This window comes from Mirounga leonina, unplaced genomic scaffold (genome assembly GCF_011800145.1).
Source record: "Mirounga leonina isolate KUSES-001 unplaced genomic scaffold, KU_Mleo_1.0 Mir_165, whole genome shotgun sequence".
In the NCBI taxonomy this organism is placed as follows: Eukaryota; Metazoa; Chordata; class Mammalia; order Carnivora; family Phocidae; genus Mirounga; species Mirounga leonina.
Genome location: NW_023270415.1, coordinates 936,148 through 955,056, shown reverse-complemented (window position 1 = coordinate 955,056; position 18,909 = coordinate 936,148). Strand labels below are relative to the sequence as shown.

Genomic DNA, 18,909 nt, shown 5'->3' with positions numbered 1-18,909 from the left:
GCAATCTGGATAATTCACCACTAGTTGGGAAAATGTTCTAGCCTGATTTGTTAAGTACATTTTCCATTTTGAAACAGAATCTAGTTTGACATTTTTTTTAAAATATTAAACATTGTGTCAGGAATTCAAAGTTAATCTTTTTTAAATCCGATATTTTTACACTAATCAAAAACTAATGATGTAATGTATGGTGATTAACATTACATAAAAAAAATACGATATTCTTAGTATTTGGATATTTCTAGAGTGTTTTTGACTGGAATCAATATTTTAGATTAGTAAAAATTCATCTGTATTTTTAGTTTTGAAATTTCATATTAAGTATACTAGTGACTTTTGGTTATTTAGGAAGTTAGAACCTATACTGAGAAAATAAGTTTTACAAAGGGGAGATTTTTAATAAAAATATTGTTCTTTTATCATTTTTCCATGTAACACCTAAAATAATTCTTACTGAAAATGGAAATTAAACATTCCTAGACTGTTAAATTTGTTTAAAAATAATTTTACTTTTTTTTTTTTTTAAAGATTTTATTTATTTATTTGACAGACAGAGAGGGAACACAAGCAGGGGGAGTGGGAGAGGGAGAAGCAGGCTTCCCACTGAGCAGGGAGCCCGATGTGGGACTCAATCCCAGGACCCTGGGACCATCCATGACCCTAACCGAAGGCAGACACTTAACGACTGAGCCAGCCAGGCACCCCAAAAAATAATTTTACTTTAAATCGAAGTTAGAAATAGTTTGTCAGTGGTTTCTAATGTTGTAATTACATGTCTGAAGTAAAACAAAACAGAAAAGGAAAGATGAATAACATACTTAACACACTCTTCTTTCACTAATGAATTGTAGAGCAATTGCTATTAGAAAGATTTTGAATGAAAACATGCTCTTCCTGATTTTTTTTAACAGTTGCATCCTCAGATGAAATGATGAAGAAATGTGTGGCATGGGACAGAGAAAAAAGACTCAGTTTTGCAGTACCGTTTATAGAAATGAAACCTGTCATTTATCTGGATGTGTTCTTGCCTCGGGTCACAGAATTAGCTCTTTCAGCTAGCGACAGACAAACTAAAGTACTTTTTTCATTACACATTATTTAGAATCTCTGCTTTTTAAAACCTGAATTCCAATATCACTAATTTTATATTTTCCATAATATGGTAATTAGACAATGATTCAGTTATCAGAAGTAGTGTCACTGATAAAAAGGAAATATCTAATAGATAATAACCTGGCAAAACATTAATACACCAAGACTGTTCATAATAGAAAATACAGTACAAAGGGCATTTAAAAGTGATTTCCAGTCTGTGCACCGTTATCTCCTTAACCTGGGAGATTAGAAACACATAATCTCAAGTTTTTATGAAATTCATTTGTAAATTTCTGAAGTACTTTAAAAGTATATTTACTAAAAGTGATGGTTGAAAATGTGTTAACAATCGAAGCAAAGTTCTGTAGTAATGGCCACAGTGAAATATATTTCTATGAATGTACTAGTCCCAATTTGTCTAAATCTTTTAAGTTTCAATTCTTACCTCTTGGATACAGACTAAAGTGCCCAGAGCATTAATTTTACACAAGAAGTGCTACTTCCAGCTAAGTATAATTATATAAATTTATATATTTTACATCTGCTGTAAAAAGTTTCTTTTTAAAGGGCTAAATGGAGTTAACATTTCAAAATATTCTTCCCTTGTAAACCTGGAAACTTAAACTCGGTTGAACTCCTGGCTTATTTTAGGTTGCGGCTTGTGAGCTTTTACACAGCATAGTTATGTTTATGTTGGGAAAAGCCACTCAAATGCCTGAAGGTGATCAAGGTTTCCCACCCATGTACCAGCTCTACAAGCGAACTTTTCCTGTGCTACTTCAACTTGCATGTGATGTAGATCAGGTAAGTGAATGATTTTGAATCTGACACAGTTGCAAAGTTGGGTCTAGTTCAGTGATCGTCAGAGCTTGCTGCAGGTTGGAATGCCCTGGGGATCTTAAATACTGCTACTTGGCTGCTGCCCCTTCTGACTGATTTAATTCCTCAGGGATTTGACCTTAGGGATTGGGACTTTTAAAAGCTCTCCTGGTGATTTTTAATGTGCCACAATTTGGGAATGAATCACTGAACAGTTACTGATAGGGTAGGCATCTAAAGCTGAGTTGGCAGTCTCCCCTCATGTAGGGACTTACAGTCTCAAGGAGTGAAGGAGAGATAGGTAACCATGTACAAGATTGCAAATGTTGACAAATGGCCTCTGCCTGATGAATTTGTGGTAAATTCTCCATTGCTGCAATGAAGGAGAAAAAACTAGAATTCTCAGTTCAGTTGATGAAGCTAGTATATCTCTGATACTAGGGTGCACACATAAAAAAGGAAACTAAATGAAAAACTCATTTGAGGGGCGCTTGGGTGGCTCATTCATTAAGCTTCTGCCTTCAGCTCAGGTCATGATCCCAGGGTCCTGGGATGGAGCTCCACATTGGGCTCCTTGCTTCACAGGGAGACTGCTTCTCCCTCTGCCTGCCACTCCCCCTGCTTGTGCGCTCTCTCTCTTTCTGATAAACAAAATCTTAAAAACAAACAAACAAACAAAACCTCATTTAAAAATATAGATGGAACATTCTTCACCATATATAAATGAATACAATCCAGCAAAGTATTAAGATGTGCTGTGAATAAATAGGATTTTTGTTTAAAACTGGAAATTCACCACAGAATCAGATTTCAGAAGCAGTGATTGTCACCATAGAAGCCTAAAAGGTATTTGTCCTGCTAAACTAGGAAGAGTTTAATGTTATCTTTAATACGATAAAGAATGTCTCCCTGAAGACTAGAGCCAAATCATCCCCAGGCATGAGGCACTAATGCCTTGTGCTTGGGCCAGGACAGAAGCCCAAGGTGAGGCAGTGAGTTGGCCTGTTGAGGGGCACCTCCAGCACCTAACCAGAGCAGTTCCTGTAGTATGGAGTGGTTGTTTAGTATTACTTCATGTGCATTTAATTAATTATTTGAAGTGGTTAGTATTTGAGCCTCTCACCAGGCTGAGTTCCCTGAGGACAAGGACAGTAGAAAGGAAGGAGAAGAGATTATTATTTTGATTATAATTTTTTTTATTAAACCTGGAAAGCCCAAAAATACCAACTGCTAAACTCGAGGAGTTAGTAAAGGAAGAAGCTGATGAATTACAAAATTCTCATATATGAGTATTCTCATAAATACATACATATATATAGTTTTTCTTTTAGAGAGAGAACTGGGGGGGGGAGGGGCAGAGGGAGAGAAAGAGAGAGAATCTTAAACAGACTCCACCCTCAGCGTGGAGCCTGACACTGGGCTTGATGTCATAACACTGAGATCATGACCTGCGCCTACATCAAAAGTCAGACACTCGACTGACTGAGCCACCCAGGCGTCCCAGCATTCTTATATATCTTTAATATTAGTATTGACCACTTGGAAAATATGTAAATATGTTTACAGCATCTCATTAATAGCAGCATCAAATATATATATATAAAATGTCTTTAAATAAATTTTAATATGCCAGGTGATGTATATTTTATGAATATAAAATGAGCATGCTCTGGGGCGCCTGGGTGGCTCAGTTGGTTAAGCAACTGCCTTCGGCTCAGGTCATGATCCTGGAGTCCCGGGATCGAGTCCCACATCGGGCTCCCTGCTCGGCGGGGAGTCTGCTTCTCCCTCTGATCCTCCCCCTCTCATGCTCTCTGTCTCCCATTCTCTCTCTCAGATAAATAAATAAAAAATCTTTAAAAAAAAAAAATGAGCATGCTCTGTACTTGAGATAGAAGAATCAATATTGTGGGGCACCTGGGTGGCTCAGTTAGTTGAGCATCTGCCTTCGGCTCAGGTCATGATCTCAGGGTCCTGGGATTGAGCCCTGCATTGGGCTCCCTGCTCAGCAGGGAGCCTGCTTCTCCCTCTCCCTGTGCCCCTCCCCTTGTTTGTGCCCCCCCTCAAATAAATGAATGGAATCTTTTTTAAAAAAAAAGAAGAATTAATATTGAAAAAATGCCAGCTCTTCCCTAATCAGTCATTAAGTTTGGTATCATTCCAGCAGAAAGCCCAGAATTAATTTCATTTTAACCCAAAAAGTAATCTGAAAGAATAATTGCTTGAGCCTAACCAAGAAAAATTTTGAAAGGGTAGAGTACTAAAGGAAGTCTTGCCTTAGCAGATGTTAAAATGAAACCATGTTAAATATAATAGCATTGAACTAGGCACAGATAGATTGGTGGGAGGATCTTATAGCTGCCAAGTGGACTCATGTGTATACATAAAAATTGTATATATGGTAGAAGAGGCTTTCTAAGTTAGAAATGGATCATTTAGTAAATCATATTAGGCCAGTTGGCTAACATGAAAAATTAATTTCAAATTAAGAGAAGGAAAAACAAACTATATTACAGAAAAATGTAATGAGTTATAACATGTCTGTGTGTATCTTTGGATCAGAATGGTCTTTTTTATTGATAAAATATGTTACTTAATATAGAAACACATGAAGCTAAAAGTGAATCTCCCATCTCATCACCTCTTTCCCACTCTTATTCCCCTGGAAAAGCCACTTTCTCCCCTGCTGAAAGGTTGGTGAATATATGCCCAGATCTTTGTAAAAACATGTTTTCACAAACATGCATATTCAAAAACTTTTATGTACAAAATGTGATTTCTGCTACTTGGATGGACTTTGTTATCATTACATTATAGGCATCCTTCCACGTCTTTCCCTAAAGTCTGCATAGAAAGGGAGATTTTCCTACAAAATATAGAAGCAGATATATGGAAGAAAAATATTAACGTCTTGACAGTTTTGACTTTATAAATGCTTAAAAATACTGAATGGCACAAAAAACACAATTTTTCTATGTACATAACGTAGGGAAATTTTTTTGCAACACTCCACTGAGGATAAAAGAGCCTTAAATGGGCAAGTGGATAAAGAACACAAATAGAGGGGCACCTGGGTGGCTCAGTCGTTAGGCGTCTGCCTTCGGCTCAGGTCATGATCCCAGGGTCCTGGGATCGAGCCCCACATCGGGCTCCCTGCTCCACGGGAAGCCTGCTTCTCCCTCTCCCACTCCCCCTGCTTGTGTTCCTGCTCTCGCTATCTCTCTCTCTGTCAAATAAATAAAATATTAAAAAAAAAAAAAAAAAACACAAATAGACAGTTGATAAATAAGAGATATATATAGCCAATGAAAGATACTTTTAAATATTTCATCTTTTTAGTAAACAAGGAAATTCAAATTAAAATGATATTGTTTACATCTATTGTCAAATATTTTATCTTATTATTATTTTTTTAAAGATTTTATTTATTTATTTGAGAGAGAGAGCACAGGCACGGGGACCAGCAGAAGGAGAGGGAGAAGCAGCCTCCCCAGCTCTGAACAGAGAGCCCAATGTGGGGCTGGATCCCAAGACCCTAGGATCATGACCTGAGCTGAAGGCAGATGCTTAACTGGCTGAGCCACACAGGCCGCCCCTATTGTCAAATACTTTAAAAAATTGACAGTGTTTAGTGTTGACAAGCATGTAGGGAAAGGACCTTGAGAGTTGTGGCTGGTGGGAATGTGAATGGACCCAGGCTATAGGTGGGCAGAGCAAAAGGCTGGGTGACCTGCACCCTGGACCAATACTTTGATTACTACAGATGTGCTCAGAACAGTGTATGTGACTTTTCAGTGATTTCTTCCTAATAGTCAGAAATACCTGCATTTCTAATAATAGGATTTGGGCAACTGGATCATGGTATATCTATATATGAGATACGAGGCAGCTAATAAAATATTGATATAGCTTATGTATTTATATGAAAATACTCAAAATTAAGAGGAAAAGTGGTTACAAAAATGTGTATTTATTTTTACATATGCATATATGTATATTTAAATGTGTGTAAATAAAATATTTTGAAAGTTACAGTGATTTTGAATGTTCTCAGTCATTATCTTTGGGATATAGGATTGTAGATATAGTTTTCTACATTTTCTGTAGTTTCTATAAGGTGTGTATATGTATATATATACATTTCTGTGTATGCATGTGTATTATATGTATATAATTTACTTACTATGGATAAGAGAGTGTAATTCTTTTGGGGAAAAAAAGTGATGCTTTAAGACCAAGTTAAACTTCCACACTTAAAGGTAAGAACTTGGGGCGCCTGGGTGTCTCAGTTGGTTGAGCATCTGCCTTCAGCTCAGGTCATGATCCCAGGGTCCTGGGATCAAGCCCCGCATCGGGCTCTCTGCTCGGCGGGAAGCCTGCTTCTCCCTCTCCCACTCCCCCTGCTTGTGTTCCCTCTCTCGCTGTGTCTCTCTCTGTCAAACAAACAAATAAATAAATAAATAAAAAATAAATAAAAAATGAAAAATAAAAAAATAATCAATCTTTTACTTTGATTAATCCTAAGGTTAGAAAGATACTCTTTTGGGGAAAAATATCCAAGGGCAAGAGGACTGTGTTGTTTAGTCTGAGTCCCAAGACATTTTACATGGTTTTGACATGATATACATACCAAAGTGCTTCATTCTTGAGCTCAGTGTCAGTGGGGAGATAGAACTCCCCTGGATTTCTTGGTATTTCTATAGGAGCCTTAGCCTTCTGAGACACAGAAATGTTTAAGATACAAAGTTTGCCTTCATTTCTGCCATAAACATTTTACTTTTCATATATAATGAGGATTAGATGTGTAATCATTTGTGTAGGTAATTGCTATGATCCAAAAGGATAATAAGACCTCTTTTAACTACCCAAGAGATCACATGGTCACACCAGACTAGGCCACCACGTTAAGCTCCCAAGGTTCCAGGAAGATGAGTACTGTCTCCCTGGGTATTATCTTTCAGAGGGGAGGAGTCCAGGCCTGGCAGACATCTGGGATTGTAAAAGCCAGAGACCCACAAGGCTCTCTGCTCCTGGAGAAACTTTATTTACATTCTAGAAGGTTGGAGTGAGAACCCAAGATCTTTTCCATCCCAAGCTCTAAGTAGTAAAGATTTTACTCCTTTTTGGCAGGGTGAGAGAGTTGATTCTTTGTCCTTTATCTCTTCTTCTGTGATATGGGCTTTAAAGTTTGTATACATAGGGTGTTGATCTGACTTTCATTTTGTCACCACAAGGGTGTGAATCATGCTGTAGGGAACCACGTGGTCATTATTTGCCTTTTTTGGGGGAGAGAGAGGGAGAGGGAGAACAGGGTGGGGGGGCACGGGGCCAAAGGAGAGGGAGAGAGAGAATCTTAAGCAGGCTCCATGCTAGGCATTGGGGCTCAATCTCATGACCCTGAGATCATGACCTGAGCTGATATCAAGAGTTGGATGCTTAACCGACTGAGCCACCCAGGCACCTGGTCAGTATTTGCTTTTTAGTTGAATAATGATAATGTCTCTGATCCAGAATACCTTATATGCATGTTTAGGATCAAATTAATGAAGATAAATATTTTTAAGAAACAAACAATATCTGCCTCCATAATTGAAGAACAATAAGTTTTAGTATGCATATTTTTCTCTGCTGGACTCAGGAAACAGCGAAGAAGAGCTAGAAAGAACATGTTCATCATTGAATTTTAACTAGAAAAGGAAACTAATAAAACCATTGTATTATTACTTAATTTTTCCTGTCATTTAGACAGAACTCTTTCCAATATTAAATTACTTTACCATAAAGAAAATAAACTCTAATGGTATTGTTCTTCAGGTGACAAGGCAACTATATGAGCCCCTAGTTATGCAACTGATTCACTGGTTCACAAACAATAAGAAATTTGAAAGTCAGGATACTGTCGCCTTACTAGAAACGATATTGGTAAGTAATGGTTGATTCTTTTCCTGTTATTTGCATTTATCTGTGTTTAGAACTTTAAGAAAAATTACCTGTCAAGATATCAAAATGTAGCTTGTAGCTAGGTCATATTGTCTTTTTCTTTTGTTTTAGAGAATTTGTGAAATGACATTTTAACCGACAGGATGCCATAGTTATTTACTGAAGTGTTACTTTTAAATATCTACAAGCAGTGGGCACATTTTTTAAGATTTACTTATTTGAGAGAAAGAGAGAGAGAGCACACACAAGTGGGGGAAGGGGCAAAGGGAGAGAATCCTCAAGCAGACTCCCTGCTGAGTGCAGAGCCTGACATGGGCCTCGATCCCATGACCCATGAGATCATGACCTGAGCCAAAACTAAGAGTTAGATGCTCAACCGACTGAGCCACCCAGGTGCCCCTGCACATTTTGTTGTTGTTATTTTGTCCTCTTTTTTGGGAGAGTGGTTGTAAATTGACAGACTTCATTATGTTAAGGCTCTGTGTGTGTGTGTGTGTGTGTGTGTAGAGTAGGAGGAGTGAATAAGAATGTGCTTAGACTTTTCATCAGTTGCAATACCCTCTTTTTAAAAAAAAAAAATCTATAGTACAATAATTAAGAGTAAAAGGAATTTTTTGAGCTTATCCAGTTTTCTCCTGCATTCAGATTCGACAACTAAAGAGCCCTAGAAAGAGTATCCATTTCTGTAGAACTATCCTGAGACTATAAAGTAGAATCATTAAGATTTGATCACTAGTTCATTGAAGGCAGAAGCAGGGAGGTCAGCTAAAGCCTTAGTGTCTTTTGACACTGATTTTATTATAATTTTCTGAGTTTTTGCAAATGAGTTTACATTGGATTCCTTTAAATGTCATCATATTTGCTTTTACCTGTTTTTTCATCCAATAATTTGGTTTTGTCATATATTGACTTTGGAATCAGAAGCTCCAGTTAAGTGGATAGCAAGTTCATCCAAACAGACTTCTTTTAATTCCATGTTTTTGTAAACTGATTCCAATTTGAATGTGTGTGTCACTTTCTGTTAACTTTGAGAGGAGCCAGAGGAAATGAGGAATTTGACATTGGGCATCTGGACAGAGGAAATAAAGGCAGTAGGTGCTTGGTGTGTTTGTGAGGATTTCGGCTGTTGTGTTTTGCTTGCATGGGAGCATATTGTGAGGCAGGCTGGGAAGACATGTCAGGCAGAGCAGCAGAACATTGCATGTAGGGCAACCACATGCTCCAGTTTTCCCAAGACAGTCCTGATTATACTGGTTGTGTATGTGTCTCTCTTCATTCTCAGAGTTACCCTAGTTGGATGCCATGTTGTGGGCAGTGGGAGTTACTGAACATTTTAAATTAGGATGGTGACATGGTATCTGTGGTTTAATTCCCTGCAGTGTCTACCAGTGAGTCTTGCCTATAATAAATACATTTAATTAAATTTAACTTGCGGCTTATTTTCATTCAGATGAATTTATTCTAATGTTTCTATTCTGAAGTTTCTGTCTAAGCTGTTTCTCTTGCCCTCTTGATCCTTGAAGGGGCTTAAGTAAGGGTTTCAGAAAGAAATCAGATAAGATCATGATAATGTAAAGTGAGATAGTTGAGGAAAGGAAAGATAAAGGAGGAAATGTGAAGTTGGTACAGCGCTTGAGTGAAAGCATGTCTATAGGTTTCCCAGGAAGAATTGCTAATTCCCTAATGTTACCACATGCTTTATTTACCACTGCTCTGAGAAGCAGTAAGTATCACCTCTTCACATTTCCACAGTTAATTGCTTCTTGAATTCGAAATAGCACTGTAATCAGAGATTTTGAATGTAGCAAATAACTGGGATGTTAGGTAGAAGAACTCCCTTATTTCAGTGTTCAGTATAGTTTTTCAAGTTAAACCTTTCCTACACAGATCTAAGAGGGAATTAGGTCTAGAATGAAACAAAAACATTCAAATTTCCTTCTTTGCATTTTTTTTCAGATACTTAAAAATGGCGCCTCTAGGAGACTGCTTTTATGGAAACTTATATTTTCAGAACCACATTTCCATGTGATTTTTCTTTTTTTTTTTGTTTCTGTATTTCTTTTTTTTTTTATTAACATATTATTTGTTTTGGGGTACAGGACTGTGATTCATGGGTCTTACACAATTCATAGCGCTCACCATAGGACATACCCTCCCCAATGTCCATCACCCAGCCACCCCATAACTCCCACCCCCCTCCACTCCACCAACCCTCAGTTTGTTTGCTGAGATTAAAAGTCTCTTATGGTTTGTCTCCCTCTCTGGTTTCATCTTGTTTCATTTTTCCCTCCCTTCCCCTATGGTCCTCTGTCTTGTTTCTCAAATTCCTCATATCAGTGAGATCATATGATATTTGTCTTTCTCTGATTGACTTATTTCACTTAGCATAATACCCTCTAGTTCCCTCCACATTGTTGCAAATGGCAAGATTTCATTTTTTTGGATGGCTGCATAATATTCCATTGTGTGTGTGTGTGTATATATATATATATATATATATATATATATATATATACACCACATCATCTTTTTTTTTTTTAAATTTTTTTAAAGATTTTATTTATTTATTTGAGAGAGAGAGAACACCTGAGAGGGGATAGGGTCAGAGGACGAAGCAGACTCCCTGCTGAGCAGGGAGCCTGATGTGGGACTTGATCCCGGGACTCCAGGATCATGACCTGAGCCGAAGGCAGTCGCTTAACCAACTGAGCCACCCAGGCGCCCTATACCACATCATCTTTATCCATTCATCTGTTGATGGACATCTTGGCTCTTACCATAGTTTGGCTATCGTGGACATTATTGCTACAAACATTGGGGTGCATGTGCCCCTTCAGATCACTACATTTGTATCTTTGGGAAATATCCAGTTGTGCAGTTGCTGGGTCATAGGGTAGTTCTATTTACAACATCTGGAGGAACCTCCATACTGTTTTCCAGAGTGGCTGCACCAGCTTGCATTCCTACCAACAGTGTAGGAGGGTTCACCTTTTTCTGCATCCTCGCCAACATCTGTTGTTTCCTGACTTGTTAATTTTAGCCATTCTGACTGGTGTGAGATGGTATCTCATTGAGGTTTTTTGATTTGTATTTCTCTGATGCCAAGTGATGTTGAGCACTTTTTCATGTGTCTGTTGGCCATTTGGATATCTTCTTTGGAAAAATGTCTGTTCATGTCTTCTAGCCATTTCTTGATTGGATTATTTGTTCTTTGGGTGTTCAGTTTAATTAAGTTCTTTATAGACTTTGGATACTAGCCCTTTATCTGATATGTCATTTAAAAATATCTTCTCCCATTCCATAGGTTGTCTTTGGGTTTTGTTGACTGTTTCCTTTGCTGTGCAAAAAGCTTTTTATCTTGATGAAGTCCCAATAGTTCCTTTTTCCCCTTGCTTCCCTTGCCTTTGGCGATGTGTCTAGGAAGAAGTTGCTGTGGCTGAGGTCAAAGAGGTTGCTGCCTGTGTTCTCCTCTAGGATTTTGATGGATTCCTGTCTCACATTTAAGTCTTTCATCCATTTTGAGTCTATTTTTGTGTGTGGTGTAAGGAAGTGGTCCAGTTTCATTCTTCTACATGTGGCTGTCCAATTTTCCCAACACCATTTGTTGAAGAGACTGTCTTTTTTCCATTGGACATTCTTTCCTGCTTTGTTGAAGATTAGTTGACCATAGAGTTGAGGGTCCATTTCTGGGCTCTTTTCTTTTCCACTGATCTGTGTGTCTGTTTTTGTGCCAGTACCATACTGTCTTGATGATGACAGCTTTGTAATAGAGCTTGAAGTCCGGAATTGTGATGCCCTCAGCTTTGCTTTTCTTTTTCAACATTCCTCTGGCTACTTGGGGTCTTTTCCGGTTCCATACAAATTTTAGGATTATTTGTTCCAGCTCTGTGAAAAATATCCATGGTATTTTGATAGGGATTGCATTGAATGTGTAGATTGTTCTAGGTAGCATAGACATTTTCACAATATTTGTTCTTCCAATCCATGAGCATGGAACGTTTGTCCATTTCATTATGTCTTCCTCAGTTTCTTTCATGAGTATTCTATAGTTTTCTGAGTACAGATTTTTGCCTCTTTGGTTAGATTTATTCTTAGGTATCTTATGGTTTTGGGTGCAACTGTAAATGGGATGGACTCCTTAATTTCTCTTTCTTCTGTCTTGTTGGTGGTGTATAGGAATGCCACTGATTTCTGTGCATTGATTTTATCTCCTGCCACTTTAATGAATTGCTATATGAGTTCTAGCAGTTTTGGGGTGGAGCCTTTGGATTTTCCACATAAAGTATCATATCATCTGCAAAGAGTGAGAGTTTCACTTCTTCTTTACCGATTCGGATGCCTTTTATTTCTTTTTGTTGTCTGATTGCTGAGGCTAAGACTTCTAGTACTATGTTGAATAGCATGATGAGAGTGGACATCCCTGCCGTGTTCCTGACCTTAGGGGAAGAGCTCTCAGTTTTTCCCCATTGAGAATGATATTTGCTCTGGGTTTTTCATAGATGGCTTTTATGATATTGAGGTATGTACTATCTATCTAAACCCTCTGAAGAGTTTTGATCAAGAAAGGATGCTGTACTTTGTCAAATGCTTTTTCTGCATCTATTGAGAGGATCATGTGGTTCTTATTCTTTCTTTTATTAATGTTCTGATTTGCGGATGTTGAACCAACCTTGCAGCCCAGGGATAAATCCCACTTGGTCGTGGTGAATAATCCTTTTAATGTACTATTGGATCCTATTGGCTAGTATTTTGGTGAGAATTTTTGCATCCATGTTCATCAAGGATATTGGTGATCAGGCAAAAAAAAAATGTGATCAGGCAGGAGACTAGAACAAAGCCATACACTAGCCATAATTCTCCTTTTTGATGGGGTCTTTGTCTGGTTTTGGGATCAAGGTAATGCTGGTCTCGTAAAATGAATTTAGAAGTTTTCCTTCCATTTGTATTTTTTGGAACAGTTTCAGAAGAATAGGTATTAATTCTTCTTTAAATGTTTGGTAGAATTCTCCTGGGAAACCATCTGGCCTTGGGCTCTTGATTGTTGGAGATTTTTTTTTTTTTAAGATTTTTATTCATTTGAGACACAGAGATACACAGAGAGAGAGCATGAGCAGGGGGGAGAGGCAGAGAGAGAGGGAGAAGCAGGCTCCCCGCTGAACCAGGAGCCAGATGCAGGGCTCAATCCTAGGACCCTGGGATCACAACCTGAGCCGAAGGCAGATGCTTTACCCTCTGAGCCACCCAGGTGCCCCATGTTGGGAGATTTTTGATTACTGCTTCAATTTCCTTACTGGTTATGGGTCTGTTCAGGTTTTCTGTTTCTTCCTGGTTCAGTTTTGGTAGTTTATAAATCTCTAGGAATGCATCCATTTCTTCCAGATTATCTAATTTGCTGGCATATAGTTGCTCATAATATGTTCTTATAATTATTTGTATTTCTTTGGTATTGGTTGTGATCTCTCCTCTTTCATTCATGATTTTTTTTTATTTGGGTCATTTTTGTTTTCTTTTTTTTTTTTTTAATTTTATTTATTTATTTGAGAGAGTGAGAATCAGAGAGAGAGAGACTATATGAGAGGGGGGAGGGTTAGAGGGAGAAGCAGGCTCCTTGCCGAGCAGGGAGCCCGATGTTCTTTGGGTGTTCAGTTTAATTAAGTTCTTTATAGACTTTGGATACTAGCCCTCGATCCAGGGACTCCAGGATCATGACCTGAGCTGAAGGCAGTTGCTTAACCAACTGAGCTACCCAGGCGCCCCCATTTCTGTTTTCTTTTTGATAAGTCTGGCCAGGGGTTTATCAATCTTATTAATTCTTTCAAAGAACCAGCTCCTAGTTTTGTTGATCTGTTCTACGTTCCTCTGGTTTCTATTTCATTGATTTCTGCTCTGAAATTTATTATTTCTTGTGCTCTGCTTGGTTTAGGCTTTATTTGCTGTTCTTTCTTCAGCTCCTTTAGGTGTAGGGTTAGGTTGTGTATTTGAGACTTTTTTTGTTTCTTGAGAAAGGCTTGTATTGCTATATACTTTCCTCTTAGAACTGCCTTTGCTGCATCCCAACAATTTTGAAAGTTTTGTTTTCATTTTCATTTGTTTCCATGATTTTTTTTAATTCTTTAATTTCCTGGTTGACCCATTCATTCTTTAGTAGGATGCTCTTTAGCTTCCATGGATTTGAGTTCTTTCCAACTTTCCTCTTGTGATTGAGTTCTAGTTTCAAAGTATTATGGTCTGAAGATATGCAGGGAATGATCCCAGTCTTTTGGTACCAGTTGAGACCTGATTTGTGACCTAGGATGTGATCTATTCTGGAGAATGTTCCATGGGCACTAGAGAAGAATGTGTATTCTGTTGCTCTGGAGTGAAATGTTTTGAATATATCTGTGAAGTCCATTTGGTCCAGTGTGTCATTTAAAACCTTTATTTCTTTGTTGATCTTTTGCTTAGAAGATCTGTCCATTTCACTGAGGAGGGTGTTAAAGTCCCCTACTATTACTGTATTATTGTTGATGTGTTTCTTTGATTTTGTTCTTAATTGGCTTATATAATTGGCTGCTCCCATGTTAGGGGCATAGATACTTAAAACTATTAGATCTTCTTGTTGGATAGACCCTTTAAGTATGATACAGTGCCTTCCTCATCTCTTATCGTAGTCTTTGGTTAAAAATTTAATTTGTCTGATATAAGGATTGCCACTCCAGCTTTCTTTTGATGTCCATGAGCATGGGAAATGGTTTTCCACCCCCTCACTTTAAATCTTGAGGTGTCTTTGAATCTAAATTGAGTCTCTTGCAGACAGCATATCGATGGGTCTTCCTTTTTAATCCAATCTGATACCCTGTGTCTTTTGATTGAGGCATTTAGCCCGTTTACATTCAGGGTAACTATTGAAAGATATGAGTTTAGTGCTATTGTATTGCCTGTAAGGTGACTGTTACTGTATATTGTCTCTGTTCCTTTCCGGTCTCTGTTACTTTTAGGCTCTCTCTTTGCTTAGAGGACCCTTTTCAGTATTTCTTGTATGGCTGGTTTTGTGTTTGCAAATTCCTTTAGTTTTTGTTTGTCCTGGAAGCTTTTTATCTCTCCTTCTATTTCCAATGACAGCCTAGCTGGATATAGTATTCTTGGCTGCATATTTTTCTCGTTTAGTGCTCTGAATATATCATGCCAGTCCTTCCTGGCCTGCCAGGTCTCTGTGGATAGGTCAGCTGCCAATCTAATGTTTCTACCATTATAGGTTATAGAGCTCTTGTCCCGAGCTGCTTTCAGGATTTTCTCTTTGTCTCTGAGACTTGCAAGTTTTACTATTAGATGTCGAGGTGTTGACCTATTTTTATTGATTTTGAGGGGGGTTCTCTGTGCCTCCTGGATTTTGATGCCTGTTTCCTTCCCCAAATTAGGGAACATTTGCTCCAATATACCTTCTGCCCCTCTCTCTCTTTCTCCTTCTTCTGGGATCCCAATTATTCTAATATTGTTTCATCTTATGGTATCACTTATCTCTCAAATTCTGCCCTCATGATCCAGTAGTTGTTTCTCTCTCTTTTTCTCACCTTCTTTATTCTCCATCATTTGGCCTTCTCTATTACTAATTCTCTCTTCTGCCTCATTTATCCTAGCTGGTAAAGTCTCCATTTTTGATAGCATCTCATTAATAGCCTTTTTGATTTTGACTTGGTTAGATTTTAGTTCTTTTATTTCTCCAGAAAGGGTTTCTTTAATAACTTCCATGCTTCATTCAAGCCCAGCTAGTATCTTTAAAATCATCATTCTGAACTCTAGGTCTGACATCGTAGTAATGTCCGTATTGAGTAGGTCCCTGGCAGTTGGTACTGCTTCTTGTTCTTTTTTTTTTTGAGGTGATTTTTTCTATCTTGTCATTTTGTCCAGATAAGAATAGATGAATGAGAGAACAAAATACTAAAAGAGTAACAATGACCCCAGAAAAATATGCACTAAACAAATCAGAAGAGACCCAAAACCAGGGTTAAAGAAAGGAAAAAAAAGGGAAAGAAAAAAAAAAAAGAATATGATCAGGCTGGTGAATAGAACAGAGCCACACACTAGATTTTGGGTGTATTTTGGTCTATTAGAATAAACTGCCTCCCCCCAAAAAAAAGAAAGAATAAAGTGCCTCCCCAAACTTTAAAGAATAAAACACTTATGTATATCCAAAAATAAGAGTAAATACATTGAACTGATGGAATATGACTGTAAAGATGAAAATTAAAGATTTTTAAAAAGGAATTGATAAGAAGTTGGTTGAAAAAAGAAAGAAGAAAAATTTAAAAAAAAAAATGTGATCAGGCAGGAGACTAGAACAAAGCCATACACTAGAGATTTAGGGTATATTTTGGTCTGTGAGAGGAAACTGTATCCCAAAATTTTAAAGAAAGAGAAACATGTATATATATATATATATATATATATACACAAAAGATAAGGTTAAATACAATGAAGGGATAGAATATGGTTGTAAAAAGGAAAATTAAAAAAGATTTTTAAAAAGGAATTGGGGGCGCCTAGGTGGCTCAGTCGTTAAGCGTCTGCCTTCGGCTCAGGTCATGATCCCAGGGTCCTGGGATCGAGCCCCACATCGGGCTCCCTGCTCGGCGGGAAGCCTGCTTCTCCCTCTCCCACTCCATCTGCTTGTGTTCCTGCTCTCGCTATCTCTCTGTGAAATAAATAAAATCTTTAAAAAAATAAAAATAAAAAGGAATTGATAAGTTGTTGGTTGAAAATGAAAGAAACATTTTTTAAATAAAGAAAATTTAAAAAATTAATATGGAAGACTAAAGAATCATGGGAAAAACGCCATGATTTCTATGTGCTGTATTCCCCTAGCTCTGGAGTTTTGCAGTTCTCATTGATTGTTAAACTTGGTCTTGGCTGGATGTTTTTGCTGATCTTCGGCAGGAGGGGCCTGTTGCCATGGTTCCCAAATGTCTTTGCCCGAGGCTGAATTGCCCCGCCCTTCCCAGGCGGACTAAGTAATCTGCTCAGGTTTGCTCTCCGGAGCTTTTATTCCCTGAAAGCTTTCTCTACAGCTTTGGACGACGAGAGTGAAAATGGCAGTCTCCCGATCTCTGGTGCTGGAGGAGCTGAGAACTTGGGGACCCACTCCTCAGTGTGGCATCAGAGAAAAGCAGTCAATCACTCCCGTCTCCCCAGTCTCCAGCTGCACTCGTGCTCACCCAGCCTGTGACCGAGCGTTTCTATCTCTGGCACACGACCCAGTGTGGAGTCTCCAAACCCAGCAGATCCCTGCAGTGCGCTCCCGCGCCGCTCCTCCCAGGGGAGGAAGGGGAGTCTCCCCAGATCTGCTGCTTGTTGGGTCCCTGCTGGAAGAGCAGTGGCTCGACTGTGCCGTGGATCATGGTTTATGGCAACTCTGAGCTGAGAGCCCACTCCTCGGCTCCGTCTGTGCAGCCGGTTTCCCTGCTCTGATACCTGGGAGTTCTGCCACACTCAGGCACCCCTGGTCTTCCTGTGACCCCGAGGGTCCTGAGACCACACTGTCCCAGCAAGGGTTCCACCCCCCGCTTAGCCACTGGAGTCATGTCCCTCAGCAGAGCCGACTTCTTTAAGTTCCGATTTTGTGCCCCGCTGCTCTATCACTTGCTGGTAGCGGCTGATGGAGGCTCCCTCCCCCCGCCATTTATCTTCCCAAATATCGCCTCGGATTCACTTCTCCGCACATCCTACCTTCCATAAAGTGGTCATTTTTCTGTTCAGATAGTTGCTGCTATTCTTCAATCTCATGTTGAGTTTGTAGGTGTTCAGAATGCTTTGATACCTATCTAGCTGAATTCCTGGGACCAGACGAAATTTAGGTCTCCTCCTCCACCACCATCTTGCTTCTCCCCCATGATTTTTCTTTATGTAGCATTACAGTTCTCTTGGAACCCAGAAGGATCTTATTTTCTTTAACCTCAATAAAGCATCTCAAATATTGTTATAAAGTAAAATCACCAGAGAAACTTTTAGGATATAGCCATTGAGTTTCTTCAGGGAAAGGAAGAAATTTTGTTACTACATAATTAAAATAGTCTTTCTTTTTTTCATGGATTTTTCAGTTTCTTAGTTTTTTGTTTGTTTTATGTTTTGTTTTTTAAAGATTTCATTTATTTGGCAGAGAGGGAGAGAGCAAGCAGAAGCAGGGGGAGCAGCAGACGGGAGAAGCAGGCTCCTCGCTGAGCAGGGAGCCCGATGTGGGGCTTGATCCCAGGACTCTGGGATCGTAACCTGAGCTGAAGGCAGCCACTCAGCTGACTGAGCCACCCAGGCGTCCCGTTTCTTAGTTTTTTGGAAAGAAAGTGTTTTCATTATGTCAAAAGGACATTGTTATTAGAGTTTAGTTTCTAAACCGTCTGATTGGTTTTACTTGTGCTTATTTTTTCTTGAATAGTGCTCTAAATTAATTTTCACAACATGTTGTAGTTATACTCAGAAAAGACCAGGGTGTTCAGTTGACATCTTATGTTTTGTTTTAGGATGGAATTGTAGACCCTGTTGACAGTACTTTAAGAGATTTTTGTGGTCGGTGTATTCGTGAATTCCTCAAATGGTCCATTAAGCAGACAACACCGCAGCAGCAGGAAAAAAGTCCAGTAAACACCAAATCGCTTTTCAAGCGACTGTACAGCTTTGCCCTTCACCCTAATGCTTTCAAGAGGCTAGGAGCATCACTTGCCTTTAATAATATCTATAGGGAATTCAGGTAAGTAAGCCATATGACACGGAAGAATATAAAATAAGTTCTTGAAATTTTTAGTAGTGATTGTGAAAAGTGCTGTTTATGTATCCATGTATTCATATATCAGGCATTTAGTTAACTATTATGTGTCAGATGCTGTGCTATTTTCTGGGGATTAAAAAATGAATTAAAATACAGTTCGCATTCAGGAAGCTCAGAAACTACTGAGAAATACGTACAAACATAATACCACAGCAGTCTTTTAAATGCAACAGAGGACATAATCTTTGGAGCACAGAAGAGGAGTATCTAAGCCAGCTTGAGTAGGTTAAAGAAGTCTTCCTGTAGTGTTTATACTTAGA

At 38.6% G+C, this 18,909-nt stretch overlaps 1 protein-coding gene across 5 annotated transcripts in view; it reads left to right on the top strand.

The window, feature by feature from the left end:
* PRKDC (protein kinase, DNA-activated, catalytic subunit) overlaps window positions 1–18,909 on the top strand; it is a 243,275-nt gene that overhangs the window by 40,070 nt on the left and 184,296 nt on the right. For all 5 annotated transcript variants that reach the window (XM_035011118.1, XM_035011120.1, XM_035011117.1 and 2 more), the window contains 4 exons: window positions 912–1,075; window positions 1,747–1,899; window positions 7,729–7,836; window positions 18,345–18,571. In XM_035011118.1, coding sequence (XP_034867009.1) covers window positions 912–1,075; window positions 1,747–1,899; window positions 7,729–7,836; window positions 18,345–18,571 — 652 coding nt within the window. The remainder of the gene's footprint in view (window positions 1–911; window positions 1,076–1,746; window positions 1,900–7,728; window positions 7,837–18,344; window positions 18,572–18,909) is intronic.